The sequence below is a fragment of the Aethina tumida genome, chromosome 1, assembly GCF_024364675.1.
Source record: "Aethina tumida isolate Nest 87 chromosome 1, icAetTumi1.1, whole genome shotgun sequence".
NCBI lineage: Eukaryota > Metazoa > Arthropoda > Insecta > Coleoptera > Nitidulidae > Aethina > Aethina tumida.
This window is the reverse complement of record NC_065435.1, coordinates 66,843,230-66,859,075: the sequence shown is the minus strand read 5'-3', so window position 1 is coordinate 66,859,075 and position 15,846 is coordinate 66,843,230. Positions and strand designations below refer to the sequence as shown.

Here is a 15,846-nt window from a genome sequence, read left to right as displayed (position 1 = left end):
TTCGAGGACGATTTCTAATTTTAACAGAAGAAAAACACTGGAAAGAGTGTGTACCAAAAGTGGTAGAAAACGCAAGACTAACAGAGCTGTGAACAGGAAAACAAAAACGTTTGTTGTTCGCGACTCAAGAAATAAACGAACTCAATTTATTGGTGAGTACCATAAAACGAAGATTAAAAGGAGCTGGTCTCTATGGCAGAAAATCAGCAAAGAAGCCTTTCATTTCTGCACAGTATAGAGCAGCGAGTCTACTTTTTGCAAGAGAACATGTAACCTGAACAGTGCGCAACGGAAAACAATTTTGTTTTCCGATGAAAGTCGGCTCCAATTATTCAAATCTGATGGTATTTCATAGGTGAGGGGACTAATTAATGAAAGGTAGAATTTCAAGTTCAGTAGACTCACTTTGAGAAGAAATTTATTCAAAAACCCTTGCAAAAAGAAATTCAAATTCATATAATTTTGAATGAACTCTACGAAGAAGTTCAAAATCACTCAAAAGTAATTTCAAACTAATATATTGAAAAGCTACTGAAATTAATGAAGAAAAGGTGATTAGAATGAATACGCTACTAAATACTAAATAAAAGAAGGCTAAATGTACGTAAGGTTGTTTTATTTTATAGTTGCCCTATTTTTGACCATTGACATTTTTCAAATATTAATAAATATCTAACTAAACCCACTAATAAACAATTATATTATTGTATTGTTTTTATCAAACATACTGCATAACTGACAATAATATGGATATTTAAACGTACATTTTTATCAAGTCAAGTGAAAATTTCTAAAGTTGCTCTACATATGAGCAATAGTGTATAATTTACTTACCTTTATGCTGTACTGTATAAAAAATCAAATATTTTGCCACGAAAAAATCTGAACATAAATATAGCAACTATACTATCACAAAAAGTATCGTATAACTTTTAAAATAGGAAAAAAGATTAAAATTTAATCGTAATTCTTTAGACGAATATAACCACCATTTTAAATTATGGTGTATACAGAAAATAAAAAGAAACAAAAATGAAATACTGTGCAAAATTTTGTTTTCATTTTAAAATTGATTTATTTGCTAATTTACAGCGACATTTTAAAGAAATAATGAGCAGTTTAACACCCGAACAAGCATCCCAAATTGGGGCCCTAACTGAAGACGGCAGATCGCAGCAATATGTGGCAGATTTGCTGGAAATAATCCAGTGTTTCAAGGGTTGTAAAACGATATAGAGAAACAGGAAAGTACACTAGAAGGGCACTTCCCGGTCGTCCAAGGTGTACTATACCTGTAGATGATCGTTATTTCCGTATACAAACATTGCGTCTGCGGCATGTTACAGTTCGCCATCTGCAAAACGATCTGCTCAAAGTCTGTAATGCTCAAATATCCATTAAAACCATTAGGAATAGGTTAAGAGAATTTGGAGTCAGACCCAGAATGCCTGTTACTGCACCGTTGTTATCCAGGTAACATCTTGTGACACGAATAAGGTTTGCAAAAGAACACATTAAATGGGATATATCCTTTTCACTGATGAGTCCAGATTTTCACTTTTCGGATCTAATACACGCACTCCAGTGTATAGACGCGAAGGTGAAAGATGCAGTGGTATATGTTTTAAAGCGCATACCGTGTTAACAGTGTTTCGTCGTGGATCTCTAACAGCTGATCATCATAACTGTAGACTACTTGCGAGGGGTAATCATTCTTGATTTAGATTGGCCAGCAAATTGTCCACATCTAGGGTTTATGTATTAGTGTTTTAAACAAACTAAAAAACAGATTCACCCCTTAATAGTGAAGGTAGGTTTTTGGCCGCAGCCGATTATTCGGCCATGCGAATTTTTTTGGAGGTCTTTCGTATTCGTACAGAATTTTTGGTAGCTTCTATTTATTCATATATTCCATATTTTTTGATAATTTGGGAAGCAACTGATTTATTTAAACTTAAAGTTTTGATAATTTCCAGTTGTTTCTCATTATCCTTGAAACACTGAATATATTTACTACGAAACATTTATTAAAATAAAATTACTTTGTAACTTTTTATATAAGCGATCATACTTTATCTTGCACAGAAAAAAGAAATACTATTAAACGAAAAGTTGCTAAGGTTTGTTACAACTTTAACATTTTTTTTCTCGTTTTATGTTGGACTTTTATTAGAATTTTTTTAAGGAATCGACTTATTATTTAGAAGGGCATATCTGACTAAAAAATTTCGAATAAATTATGAAACTCCCTGTATATTTAAAACAAATAAAATAATCTAATTTATTAATTGAATATTGTCTACATATACATAAATAATTTTAACTATGAATAATTATTCACTATTATTAATAACTGAACGATTAAATGGACAAATATTTGGACATTATGTCTAAATAATATTGATTAATAATATAATTATGCATGTAACAAATACTCCATAAAAAGATTATTAAAATCATTTAACGATGGTCTTTGATTTGGATCTGGTACTAATGAACATCGTACGATATTGTACAAAACGTCTGGACATCTTTCTGGCTTAATAAATCTGGAATTAAGTTAAACATAATAGATCTATTAATTATAGAATTATACTTGGGCAATTACCTGAATTGTAAATTTCTTGCAACTTCATCCGAAAAATTGAATGTTTGAGGAGAATGTGTAACTTCTAAAATTAATATTCCTAAACTGAAAATATCGGTAGCGAACGAGAATGTATATTTCAGGTATGCTTCTGGAGCAAAATGGTAACAATCCACCTCCTTCTACAATAAATTTTGTATATACAGTGGTGGTCTGCAGTACGAAATAATTTTAAGATATTGATTAATTTTGGTAGTTTCGGTTTATTGAAAATTCATTATATCACTTATAGCACATAGTAATAGAGTTGATGTTTAGAAAGTGGTCAATATCTTTGTCTGGTAGTCGATTTCAATATTATTTACGTTTACATTTTTAACGTGGGGCAAAAAATCGAAAACTTTAAAGTAATGAATTCAATTTTCGTTAAACATTTTGCAAAATTTATAATGAGATAAGGCATTGTTTAAAAAATATTGGGGAAGCGTGTATAAACATTCTCGATCCAAGAATCCAAGAAAATCATAGATTTCGGTGCAGATATTTATAATCGAACTGTGAGACATCGGTTATTTGAAACGAAGCTTTTTGGATCTACAGCTGTGAAAAAATCTTATATATTTAAAAAACCGTAAAATCTGAAGGTAGTTTATCAGAAGTCATATAAGTTGGACACCATGCATATGGAATTTAGTACTAAGAAGTGATGAAAGCAAATATAAGTTGTTTGAATCAGATGGTATACAATATGTAAGGAAACAATTGGAATGAGACACCATTTTAAGTCCTAACAGCTAAAAACGGTTGTAAAAACATGTGGGGCATCTGGTACTGGTACCATAGTATGAATTGAGGACAAAATGAATCATTTTATCTGATATCTTGGCAAATCATATTCTGCCTTTTGAGGAAAATAATTTGCCTGTAGTTTAGAAAATAACGAACCAAAACACACATGCAGTCTTGTCATAGTTTTTGATCAGATGGAAAATATTCTCTCATGGCCCTTACAATTTTCTGACTTAAATCTATGGTAACATCTAGAATTAAAAATCCAACAAAAAATATGAGCACTAAAGAGCATTTGTGGGAAGTCATACAAGAATAATGAGCAAGTGATTCCTATGGTCCGCAATCTAATGGATAACAGAGAAGTTTATTTCGTCTATATTTATTTCATATTTAGGTCAATAGGCATTTGCTACTATTAAACAATAATCTTAAGGGTAAGAATTTATTCCTAGTAAGATTCAAAAAAGAATATTCGAAGACTAAAAGTTTGTATAAAAATGTATTAATTAATCCAGAATTTTGAGAAAGGGTACTTTGGAGTGATGAATTTATGTTCAAAAACTTTGACACATGGTGGAGGAATAATTTTGATTTGGAGATCCTTTCCTTGGCGTGGTATAGAACCATTACAGAAATATCATGAGAGATGTAATGGAACTATTGGCCAACGATAATTTACCAGTTACATGGATTTTTATGGATGATAATTATACTAAGCATGCACCCAAAATTGTTCAAAGTTTGGTAAAAGAAAATCATGTTGAGATTCTTTGGCTTGTTTGTAAATAAGTAAGTTAAGAAGAGGTTTTATGTAATGAATTCCATCAAAATTTCGCCAAAAAAATTATGTTAATCCTAACAACCAAAATTAAACACATTGCAATTGACAATTGAAAATTATCTCGTTTTACGCAGCACCAATGAACCTTCTATTGTTCGTATGGTCACATGCGACTAAATGGGTTGACAACGACAATTCTCGTCGGTCTAGACAATGAGTTGAAGTTGTGGAACTTGGAGAGTCAGTACTTAAAAATGTCCAATATTTTGAAAACTGTATAGTTAAAAGGACGTAAAATTTGAAATATTGATTACCTGACAACATGTTAAACGATCATTGCAAGTATCTGTTGTTCGTAAATTGACCAACTTCAAGAACAACTTAATTACGAGCTTCTTTAATCAATAGATCAAAGAGACATTAAAAATTGCAAATTAATTTTCCGGTATAGAACAATTTTAATTTAAATTAAAAAAAAATATATACATATTTAAATATGTATATATTTTCACAACACGAAATAACAATGTAAACTTTATACCTTTAAAGATTTAAATTGTCCTGTTTCTCCGACACGAACAGCCAAACCTAGGTCTCCAATCTTGCACGTTTTATCTTTGTTAATAAATATATTTCGTATAGATATATCTCTATGAATAAACTTATTTTCATGCATATGCTGAAGTCCCTTAATTACTTGGTGTATATATTTGAAGAGCTGCATCGTTGTGGGCCTCTCCTAGAAGTTTACATAGATATTAATTCAAATTTTACAAATAATGGTAAATAAATTATATTAAATTTATAAGATAATTTAAGTAAATTATGATTGAACATATCTTTACCAAAGAAAAGCAAACATTATGTAGATTTCCATTTTCCATGTATTCAGTAATAATAAGCCTCTTTTCGAAATTAAACCCAATAATTGGTAAAATATTTGGGTGCGATAGTTTAGACATAGCAAAAATTTCCGACATGATATCAAGCAATGGATTTTGTATTGCTTTAACTGCTACCGTTTTTCTTTGATTATCTCTAGTGAGTTTACCCAAAAATACGGCACCAAATCCTCCTCGACCCAAAATATTACCATAATCAAGTTCTAAATTGTCCATTGGAATCTCAATATCATGTATAAATTTAGGTGGAGCTATATCTAAAAATCCTTTATTAAAATGTAATAATATAAATACTGTAAATCATGCTTTTAATTATCTTTTTGAACATATCGCAATTTTTTATTGTGAAAAAACACTCTTCAGTGAATAAAGAATTAATTGCATCACACATCAAAACTCTGAAATAAAAAAGAATAATTTTAATTATATAAATGATAAGTTAAAAGGATTGTTTAAACAATAAATATACCTGTTGTCACATTTTTTTAAATTTGTAAGAAATTGTTCAAAAAATTCGACTAACTCTGGAGCATCCCGTATTCCTTCTAAAAGCATTTGCACAATGTATTCTTCTTTGTTGTTTTTCGTACTCATATTCATTAACGTCTACAAACTTTTTTATCATTTCACTTATAATTTCGATAGAAGTTGGATGTTAGAAGAATGTTAAATATTTACCTACGTTCACGATTCTCACGTTATAATTATTATGAAAAAACTAAAATTTCTATATATATATATATGTATATATATATTAGATTTGATATGAATATGAGTATTTTCCAGAGTTATGATAGATAATGAAAATAGATAATTTTTTGTAATTCAGAAACAATTAAATTAAACATGTATTCATATATTTTTAAATAAAATTTATGATATGATAATATTCTATGATACATAGATTAAAAATTTATTTTCAAAGCAATTTAATCAATTCCAGTTGAAAAATTGTCATTGACTTTTTGAACTTTTAAATAAAAAGATCCTAGAAAAACTAAAATTTATTTAGTTAATATGTATATAAATAAGCAAATTTCATTTTTAATCAATTTTATACATGTCATTCTTAAAATTTAGTACATTATATGCCCTCTACGAATATCAGTGGCTGCTTGACACCTATGTATGCTTGGTCACAATGAAATATTTATATAATAATAATAATAATAATAATAATAATTTATATAATAATAATATATAATCTATATTTAAAATGTAAACAGTCCGTATATTTTTTGAGATAACCTTACTTAACATTATTTACACGCTACAGTATATTTTAATATTATAAAATATTAAAATAACTTAAATTTATCATAAAATGCTTCAGAATGAATTCGTTTAATTCGCGAATAATATTATTTATCGGTTGTCTTCACCGTGCTGTCATGAACAACGATGGTCTTGGTTGACCTATTGTACAAAGAAGATATCTCAATCAAGATGAAGTTGTTAGGGCCTTTGCACTTGTGTAAGAAGGTCAATCGCTCCAAACAAATCAGCCGGTTATTCAGAGATTGTGGAATCGGTGCAGAGAAATTGGTATCGGTCATAGGAGATCATATACTACTCGTTAGAGGCTGCCTGTCCCTCGGGAGGATTGACATTTGGTTCAAGAGCGAACGAAAACAGCTCACTAGTTAGGAAACCTTCACGTTATGGCGGCAGTGACACATTTATCTACACCAATCGTACTTAACAGATTTCATGATGCCAATTTACATTCAATACGTGCATCTGATGTTCCTGAATTAACTAGAGCACAGAAGAGAATTAGAAAAAACGCTAATGGATATATCAACTGGAACATGAACCAATGGAGTCAAGTTCCCTTTACAGATGAATCCAGGTTTTTTTAAAGATAAAATGATGCACGATAAAGAGTGTATAACTGCCGGAAAGAACGATATTTGAATATATCTGTATGTCTTTAAACCGACGTAGTCTTGGCGAACAGTTCCCTGACGGCCAAAGTAGTTCAAAATTTCTTTGAAATGCATAATTTGGGTGTTATGTAATGACCATCGAATAGTCCCGATATGAATTCGATAGAGCCTCTTTGGAACTCCCTTCAATATGTAGCTGAACAGCTTCAGAAATAATTGAACAATGTTCCCCAAGATTTGATCCACCGGTTGATACAGTCAATACCTCAACGCTGCGCCGAATTTCGAAGAAGTAGAGGAGGACATACTCACTATTAAATATAGTGATTTCAATTTTCGACATTTTGTAATGTTATATTAGCGCATTTCATTTCATTTTCTCTTCTCTACTATGATTAAATTCTGTAAAATTTATTATTCAATTGTTACTTTCTGAAGTGATACCTATTTCGTTGTGACTAGTTTATGTACAATTTTGTACGGCTATTATAACAAATTTTCAACATACAATAATGGAATCTCCTTAAAATGGGTAAAACTTTTGAACTCTCAACAATTTCGTGGAACACCTAGTCTGGACCAGACGCAAACTCATCATTGTATAGACCAATTCTTTCTTCTTTTCTTCTGTAAAAAATACAGACTTCCATTCTTCCGTTCAGTGATCTTGCCCATTTCAGTCGTTGTTAACTATGGTCGTTGATTGAATGCAAACGCCGCTTTCGATCTTTGTGAACGAAAACCTGCGTTTGCCAAAGGTCTTCATATGGTAACTTGAGCGATACAATCTTCTGTAGCGTTTCCTGGTTAACCAACCAGTTGTGAACTGTGGTTACTGGCTTACTAGAGTCAATCTTCATTCGTGGGATTTAGTAGCAGTAGTTTGATAATGTACACAATCGAGAAATATCATTTTGTATAACATTAATTCTACCTGCGATTTCAATCTTTCAAATTCTAATTGCTTGCATTTTAATTGCTCTAACCCTCTCATTTCACTGTCCGTACTCAATTATAAACTAAATATACATTGTATTGACATATAAACAGCTTTTTATTTATTTTTTTATGACGAATTTCTTAAAAATTAATTATTAAAATAATCACTGCCCTACATTTTAATTTCTAACTTTTAAACATGAGTTTATATCTTAACATGCTTTAATTATGTTTACTACTACACGTAACATAATATGATTCAAGATGTAAATAATTGTAAATATTATTCAGAAAATTACACCAAGTAAGAAAAATAATAAGATCATTTTTATATTTTATTAAAATAAATATAATTATAAATGAAAAATATACATAATTATTCTAACAATGACTTAATAAGTACATTAAAATCTTTGATAGTGGGTCTTCTTTGAGGATTTATATCCAGAGAACTTTGTATAATTCTGTATAAGTTGTCCGGGCATCGTTTTGGTTTGGGAATTCTACAATAATAAAAAATATGTTAGAACATTTCTAATAAATTTAAGAATTAATAATTGTAATATCTAATATAAGAACATTTTATTATTTTGGCTTAACATGTTCATATTTATTGAAATTCTGTTTTGATATAATTAAATCAAAGCAAATTCAAACGATGTGTAATTTGTATCAATATTATATAATATCTTTACTTACGTCACATTTGGCAATCTTAACAAAAGTGGATTTGTTATTTTTGCAGGAGATAGCATAATTTCCAAAATTAATATTCCCAAACTGAAAATATCACTGGCATAGGAAAATTTTTGTTCATAAAATGATTCTGGTGAAGAATGATAAGTTTCTAGCCTTGACTAAAACAGATTTAGAATAAATAATTATTTTTTATAATAGTATGTTAAACTTAGAAACAGTAAATAAATAATCATACCCCCTGACTCCTAAACTGCCCTGCATTTCCAACATGGACAGCAAATCCAAAATCTCCAATCTTGCAGCTATTATTTTCATCGACAAATACATTTCGAATTGACAAATCCCTGTGGATAAACTTATTATCATGGATGAACTGAAGTCCTTGAATTACTTCAAAAATGTACTTGTACAAATGGTTCGTTGTGGGCACATTCTAAAAGTAATAAGATGAAGAAGATAATAGTTACTATATAAAAATAATCAGTAAGTATTTATATTTCAAGTAAATACCTTAAAACAGCAAACATCATGTAGACTTCCTTTTTCCATGTATTCTGTAAGAATCATCTTATTTTCCAAATTATATCCAAGTATTGGCAATATATTTTGGTGAGATAATTTACACATCGCAGATATTTCCAACATGAACTCATTAAGTGAACTTTCTGTTATTTTTACAGCTATTTTTGTATTTTGGCTGTCATTTTTTAATGTACCCAAATGCACAGTACTGAATCCACCGCAGCCCAAAATTTTAAAAGGATAAAAAGAGATTCTGTCTGAAGAAACCTCCTTCTCTTGTATCAGTTTAGGTGGAGCAATAACTAAAAATTTAATTTTCGAACTTGATTATTACAAATATTATCAATTATACTTTTAATATTATTTTTGAACAATTCCAAGTTTTTCGTTGTGAAAAAGCATTCTTCTGTGAAGAGGGAGTTGACAGCATCACACATCAGCACCCTAAAATACAGAAATGTTACATAAACACCAGATCCACTGTTTAAGTATAAGTTAAATATATAACAGATTGACTTACCTCCTGTCACATTTTTGAATATTAGTAAGAAATCTGTCCATAAAAACAACTAATTCGGGCCCAGCTCTCATTATATCTAAGAGTTTTTGCATAACACGTATGCACTCTTTTGATGTATTTTCTGTACTCATCTTATTTTTAAATTAATTAATTCAATTAGAAATTAAAATAAAAGAAAGCTGCAATAATAAATACACTTAATAATAATAAATATAATAGATTAATCTATATTTACCTGTTTGTGTGTTGTAGTTAGTACTCCCTTAACTAATATTTAAATAACTTTATTTGTGACTTTTATAGGATTTTTGAATATACTCATAAATATCAGGACTTCCTTTATGACAAGTATTCTTAGATAAATAGATAAATAGATTTAGTTTTTTTCATTCATCTATCTATTTTAATAATTAAATATTAAATAAAAATGAGATTTAAATAATTATTTATTGTTGTTTTTCAACTGTAATGATAACGAATTATGATTGAATGAGGAAAGATATTATATATATTATATTTTTTTTTTAAGAAAAACGTATCTTAATAGACAATGGATTGAATTTTTCAGTATATAGATACACTATTAGAAGATATGAAGATATTTTTAAAATTTCTTAGAAATTACCTGACAAAATAATATCCATATAAAAATATGCTTTATTAATTTGTTTGCTTAAAATATGTCAAAATAACTATAACATTTTTGTTATTGGATTTACGGACATGACTTAGAATTTTTGGAATTTTTTAAAATTTCTCATATATTGATTTAATTTAATAGAGTCGAAGTCGAAGTGAGAATTATATTATTATTTTTAATCTTTCGTCTTGATAATTCGAATAGAATATTTGGCATTAAATTTGTTAAACCGAATATCAGGAGAGATTTCTAATTATTAGCGGTTTGATTAATTTTGAAGGAAAAAAATAGTCTCTCTAACGGCTGATGTAAAAAAGGTAATTGTAACAGTCCTAGTCATAAAATGATTTACTTATTTGACGATTGATTGAGTTTAATTGAATAGATAAAATTAATAGATAGTATGGTTATTATTTTTCAAAGTAAATAAACTAGTTACAATGAAGTAAGTAATAAATACAACGACATAAAATTTTGATCATTTATAGCAAAAACAACTGAATAATAATTTTTACAGATTTTAATAATAGAAGAGAAGGGCGTAACAATAAGCACAGATAATCAAATTAATTTAACATTATAAAATGTCGAAAAATTAAAGATATCACTATATTTAATAGTGAGTATGTCCTTTTGTACGTCTCTAATCGACGGATCAAATCTTGGGGTACATTGCTCCATTTTTCCTGAAGCAGTTGAGATAATTCTTGAAAGTTATTTGCGGGTTCCAGATTTCTTATGCGTCGCCTTAGAATGTCCCAAAGATGTTTAATCGGATTCATACCGGGATTATTCGCTGGCCACTCCATAACCCCTAAATTATGCTCTTCAAACAAATTTTGAACAACTCTGGCAGTATGTGGTATTGTATTATATATTTGTAAAGTGAAATTTAGTCCATACTGATTCATGAAAGGTAATACGATAGGTTGCAGAATATCGTCAATATATCGCCTGACCGTCAGGGAACCTTTTCGTCATGACTATACGTCGGTTTGAAGTTATACCATTACAGATTCTCCTCCAAAGGCTCTTTTCTCAGCCCCATTACTCAAATATCATTCTCCCCGGTGACTATAGACTGTTTGTCGAGCGTCATTTGATCTTCTGTAAAGAGAACCTGACTTCATGTTCCAGTTAATGTGTTCATTAACGAAGTTTCTTCTCATTCTTATGTGTGCTCTACTTAATTCAGGGACAAAGCTGCACGTCTTGAATGTAAATTGGCCTCATGAAGTCTGTTACGTACGTTTTGTGTCTCACAAATGTGTCTCTGTTGTCATAGAGTGAAGATTTCCTAACAGGTGAGATGTGTTATTCGCAGTGACATATGATTCAAATGTCGATCTTCTCGAGGAGTATTCAGTTTCTGACAAGCAGTATATGGTCACATTTGACTATTCCAATTTCTCTGGGCTGATTCCAGAATCTGTGAATAACCAGCTGACTTGTTTAAAGCAAGTTTGCCATGTACAGCTGAGATCGACCTTGTTCCAGAAGTACAATAGGTCTTCCAAGAGTTTCGTTGTTCAAGATACAGTAAGGTGAAGACGACCGATAAATTATTCGTACATTAAATTCTGAAGTATTTTATGATAAATTTCAATTATTTTAGTTTTTCTACAGATATTAAAAAAATAAAAAATTTTGTAATATTAAAATGTATTGTAATGTGTGTAAATAATGCGTACAATATCATAGAAAAATTTAAAATCAAATGAATTTTTATTGCAGAGTATTAATTTTGGGTCTGTTAGCGTAAGTGCCCTTATCGTAGATTTATGGTTATAAACAGAAATAGTTTTATGAATGGGTAAGTGTGAGGACTATAGGTACCTGGAGACAATCATCGAGAGTCAGTTATTGATTGAGAATAAAAGAGTCAGTGATGGGAAACCAAAAATTCAATGATCTAGAATAAAAAAATATTTGACAAAATAGATTGCTAACTATAGAACCTATTTCTTCAATCTGCTTAATCTAAAATTTAATTTGTATGTTTAGATTATGTTTTAGTAGTCAATTGTCTTTAAATGATAGTGATCGTAAGATTTATTGCTTGCACGAACATTGTTGATTAAATATCGTTTATACATGTATATTCCTTGTTATTTTTATAAGTATCTTTATTATATTGTATTCTCCTTTAGAGATTGATGTAAAAATAGTTTAAATAATTAATTCCCTTACTTACAAGGGTGATGGGAGCATATCTCCAGCTCTGGTTATCGTAAATAAGTAAATTTAAGGTAAGTCAACCAGTTGACTCATGACAAGATAATAATAGGATAAAAATTATGGCAAATGTCAGGATAAACAATCAAATGTCTTAAATTAAATTAGAATTTATTTTTCTGACATATTCGTGGTATTGAATCTTCTATTTAATAAATCTTAATAAGAGTAATTTTCTTGAATTTACAGACAAAACAAAATGTATTTATTTTAGAAGTGCTCATTTAATTTAATAATTAAATTTCAAATCTATATATCTATCTGATATGTAATTCTAAAAATATTCCAATATGTTTTATTCTGTTCTATTTTATAAATATAACTATATTATAAATTAAATAATAATAATAATGTTTCGAAATTGACCCAACAGATTTTCTATCTCGTACATATCATTTTGTAATGCAATGCGTTAGAATGGCGAATGCGAAAATGCTGATGATTTATGTCTTAAATAAACTAGTTAATTTATTACATCAAGAAAGATTAATACTTAATTATATTTGTAATTATTCAAAATTCTGTTACATATTGGATGCAACGGATGGTAATTTTATTTCTATTGATGTTAAATTAGCAACCCCAAAACCTTTTTGAAAGATTTATACAATTTCAATTCAATGTCAATATCAATTTCACAAAACCGTTTTTCAGTTACCTTTATTTATTATTAGTTCTTAGTTTATAATACAGTCATTTAATTTAAACTAAGGTAAACTTAAATTACATGACAAACAGGTTATAATTTTTCGAATATTTAAAGAAACTATTCAACAGTCGATAAATAAATAATAGAGAAAGTAAAAAAACTCAGAACCATTTTGGTTTGAATTCTACAGAAATTAAAAATTTAGATAAAACAAGATAACTTTTATAGTATTTAATATACGTGGAAAAATGTATAGCAATTTTTTAAAAATTAGTACCGTCAATTTTTTTTTTGTTTCGACAAAATTGAAAAAGCAAATTTTAGATAAATATGTTTTATTTCAAAAATTTCGATTCCTCACATTTGTCCATATATTTTTTTTTTTTTTTTTTTTTGTAATTGGAACGGACTCGTCTATTTTTTTAAAAAGAATTTTGTTACCAAATAAGTTACCTTAACCGTCCTAGAAGCTACTTCAATCCCAAGTGTTGTGGCAATACGACTTTCACACAATTAGATTCAATAAATGACTCGTTTTTAGCAACTTTCAAAATGTGTTTGATGATGTCTGTGAGAAATAATCGACTTAATTAAGTTAACCGATTTCACAATATTAATTTGGCTTTGAACACTTGTATATAAAATTATAATGCGTCCTTTAATTTCAACGGATAAGTGGTTTTCTTTAGGCATATTTGCCAACAAGAATTCACAAATGTAAAAATAAATAAATTTAAAATAAATACAGGTTATATTTAAAAAGTTGTTCAACTTAATATCGATATAATATCCTAATATGAATGAATTTAAACATTTTATGTATATACCGGGTGTATATAAATCTCTCAACAGTTTAGATAATACTCATGTTATATTATAATTTCAAAAGTTGCTCTATATTTATTCACTATTGTAAATTCAGTCAGGGAAAAACCTTTGTACTTACAAATCTAATAATTAGTCCAAATCAATTCATTAACTTCTATTTATAGAACTATCATCATCAAAAATTCAATTCAAATAATGCATTTAATTACTTTCCTTTGTTAGTAGTTGCTCACAATCAAAGATTAATATATAATACATTTTGTTTAATTAATTCAACTTTTACTTAAACATAAATCTTGATAAATAAAACTTTTTACCAGTGTGCGTTTTTTTTTAGTATTCTCAACAAACAACCCTTAACGAAATATTACTATTAAGTGTTCATATCCAAATCAGAAAAGTTATGACATTAAGTACTTTCCATTTTGTGTGAAGTTAAAATTTTAAACCATTTAATAGCTTTTGTAGTAAAAGGTAAATCTCTTGGATTTCTTGAGTAATAATTTCCTAAGTATGACAATAATTAAACAAAATATGCTAGATTTGCTATTCTTTTTTCAGATTAAAACAAATGTTTTTATAATACCTATATTATAATAGTTTTCAATTTCTTTTACCCACTTTAGAGCCATTTGAACATCTTGAATTTTAAGAAAATGACTATTAAGTTAACCGTCTAAAGGTACTAAAATTATTTAGTTCGAAGGAAAAATTCGATTTTAAAAAATATAATATAATGTGCGAATTTCTCGATATCCAGATGTCAACTTTCTTTCATATAAAATAAGTGGTTTATTTAATTTTCAATTGTAGGTGAACCAAGATGAATCATTTAATAAATTTTTCTGCAAACCTCTTTTTTGTAGCATACATTTACCGCTAGTTAGGTGGACAAGACAAACTAGACCGAAAATTAATATTATTAACATATATTACCATATAACGGAAAGAGACTGTATATCACATACGTCATGGTATAATTATTATTATTTATAATATATCTATCTGAAAATCATTTTCTTATTAACTTATTAGTTAGGTTAAATGTTTTGAACTTTTTAGTCAAATTATTTTAAAAAATATTATAAACAATGTTGTCACGATCAATAACCAAATGTCATGTTAAATGCACATTTAACGTGAAAATTAATTTTTCATGTCAGTGGGATTGGGTCCTCTATATGATAATATAAAATTATTACGTCTTCTTCTTGGCAAGGCTTCATTCAAGTTCGTAAGAATACGTAAGAAATTCATTATTATTTTATGCCAACAAATTTGTTAAATTCTGCGAATTCAAACTTAAATATGACTCATATATTTCATACATTTATCATATTATAAATAAGATATCAGAATTGTTTTAAATGTCGCAGTTATAAATTGCACCAGTTATGCATCGGTCCATCGGTGAAGGTGATGACGTAAGCTAACATATATATATATATATATATATATATATATATATATATATATATATATATATATATATATATATATATATATATATGTATGTATATATGTCGCAGCGCGAGTTAAATAAGTATATCTAACAGTTTAGATAAAACTTTATTTTCTACAATTTACACTGTTCAATAAAGATGCTTTATGTACAATAATTTCTGCTAGACTGCCATCCATCCCCTTGGATGGGCCTATTTAAAATAGGGAATGTTTACGTTAACCCCATTAAGGGATACTCTTAATAAGTGGGCGAAAACATTCCCATGCCTAAACCACGAAGAGATAAGATAACTAACTATATACAAAACTATATCTAACATAAACACTAATACATTTAACTCCTCCCTTCTTAGAGAGGGCCTTAGAAGGAAAGAAAAAAAAATATTATTATTATCTTAT

General features: G+C 28.4%; 2 protein-coding genes across 2 annotated transcripts; both read right to left on the bottom strand.

Annotated features, from left to right (window-relative positions):
* Window positions 1–2,254: 2,254 nt before the first annotated feature.
* LOC126266515 (tyrosine-protein kinase SRK3-like) lies at window positions 2,255–5,656 on the bottom strand. Its single transcript, XM_049970653.1, has 6 exons — window positions 5,532–5,656; window positions 5,369–5,460; window positions 5,006–5,319; window positions 4,702–4,899; window positions 2,609–2,769; window positions 2,255–2,549 (listed from the first exon to the last, which is right to left on the bottom strand). Exons 1-6 carry the CDS (start codon window positions 5,654–5,656, stop codon window positions 2,417–2,419), a joined length of 1,023 nt encoding a protein of 340 aa, XP_049826610.1. The 3' UTR covers window positions 2,255–2,416.
* A 2,556-nt stretch (window positions 5,657–8,212) lies between these two features.
* Window positions 8,213–9,942, bottom strand: LOC126266572 (tyrosine-protein kinase CSK-like). Its single transcript, XM_049970837.1, has 7 exons — window positions 9,867–9,942; window positions 9,632–9,810; window positions 9,464–9,555; window positions 9,100–9,413; window positions 8,825–9,022; window positions 8,590–8,747; window positions 8,213–8,393 (listed from the first exon to the last, which is right to left on the bottom strand). Exons 2-7 carry the CDS (start codon window positions 9,760–9,762, stop codon window positions 8,267–8,269), a joined length of 1,020 nt encoding a protein of 339 aa, XP_049826794.1. The 5' UTR covers window positions 9,763–9,810; window positions 9,867–9,942; the 3' UTR covers window positions 8,213–8,266.
* Between the last annotated feature and the right edge of the window lie 5,904 nt (window positions 9,943–15,846).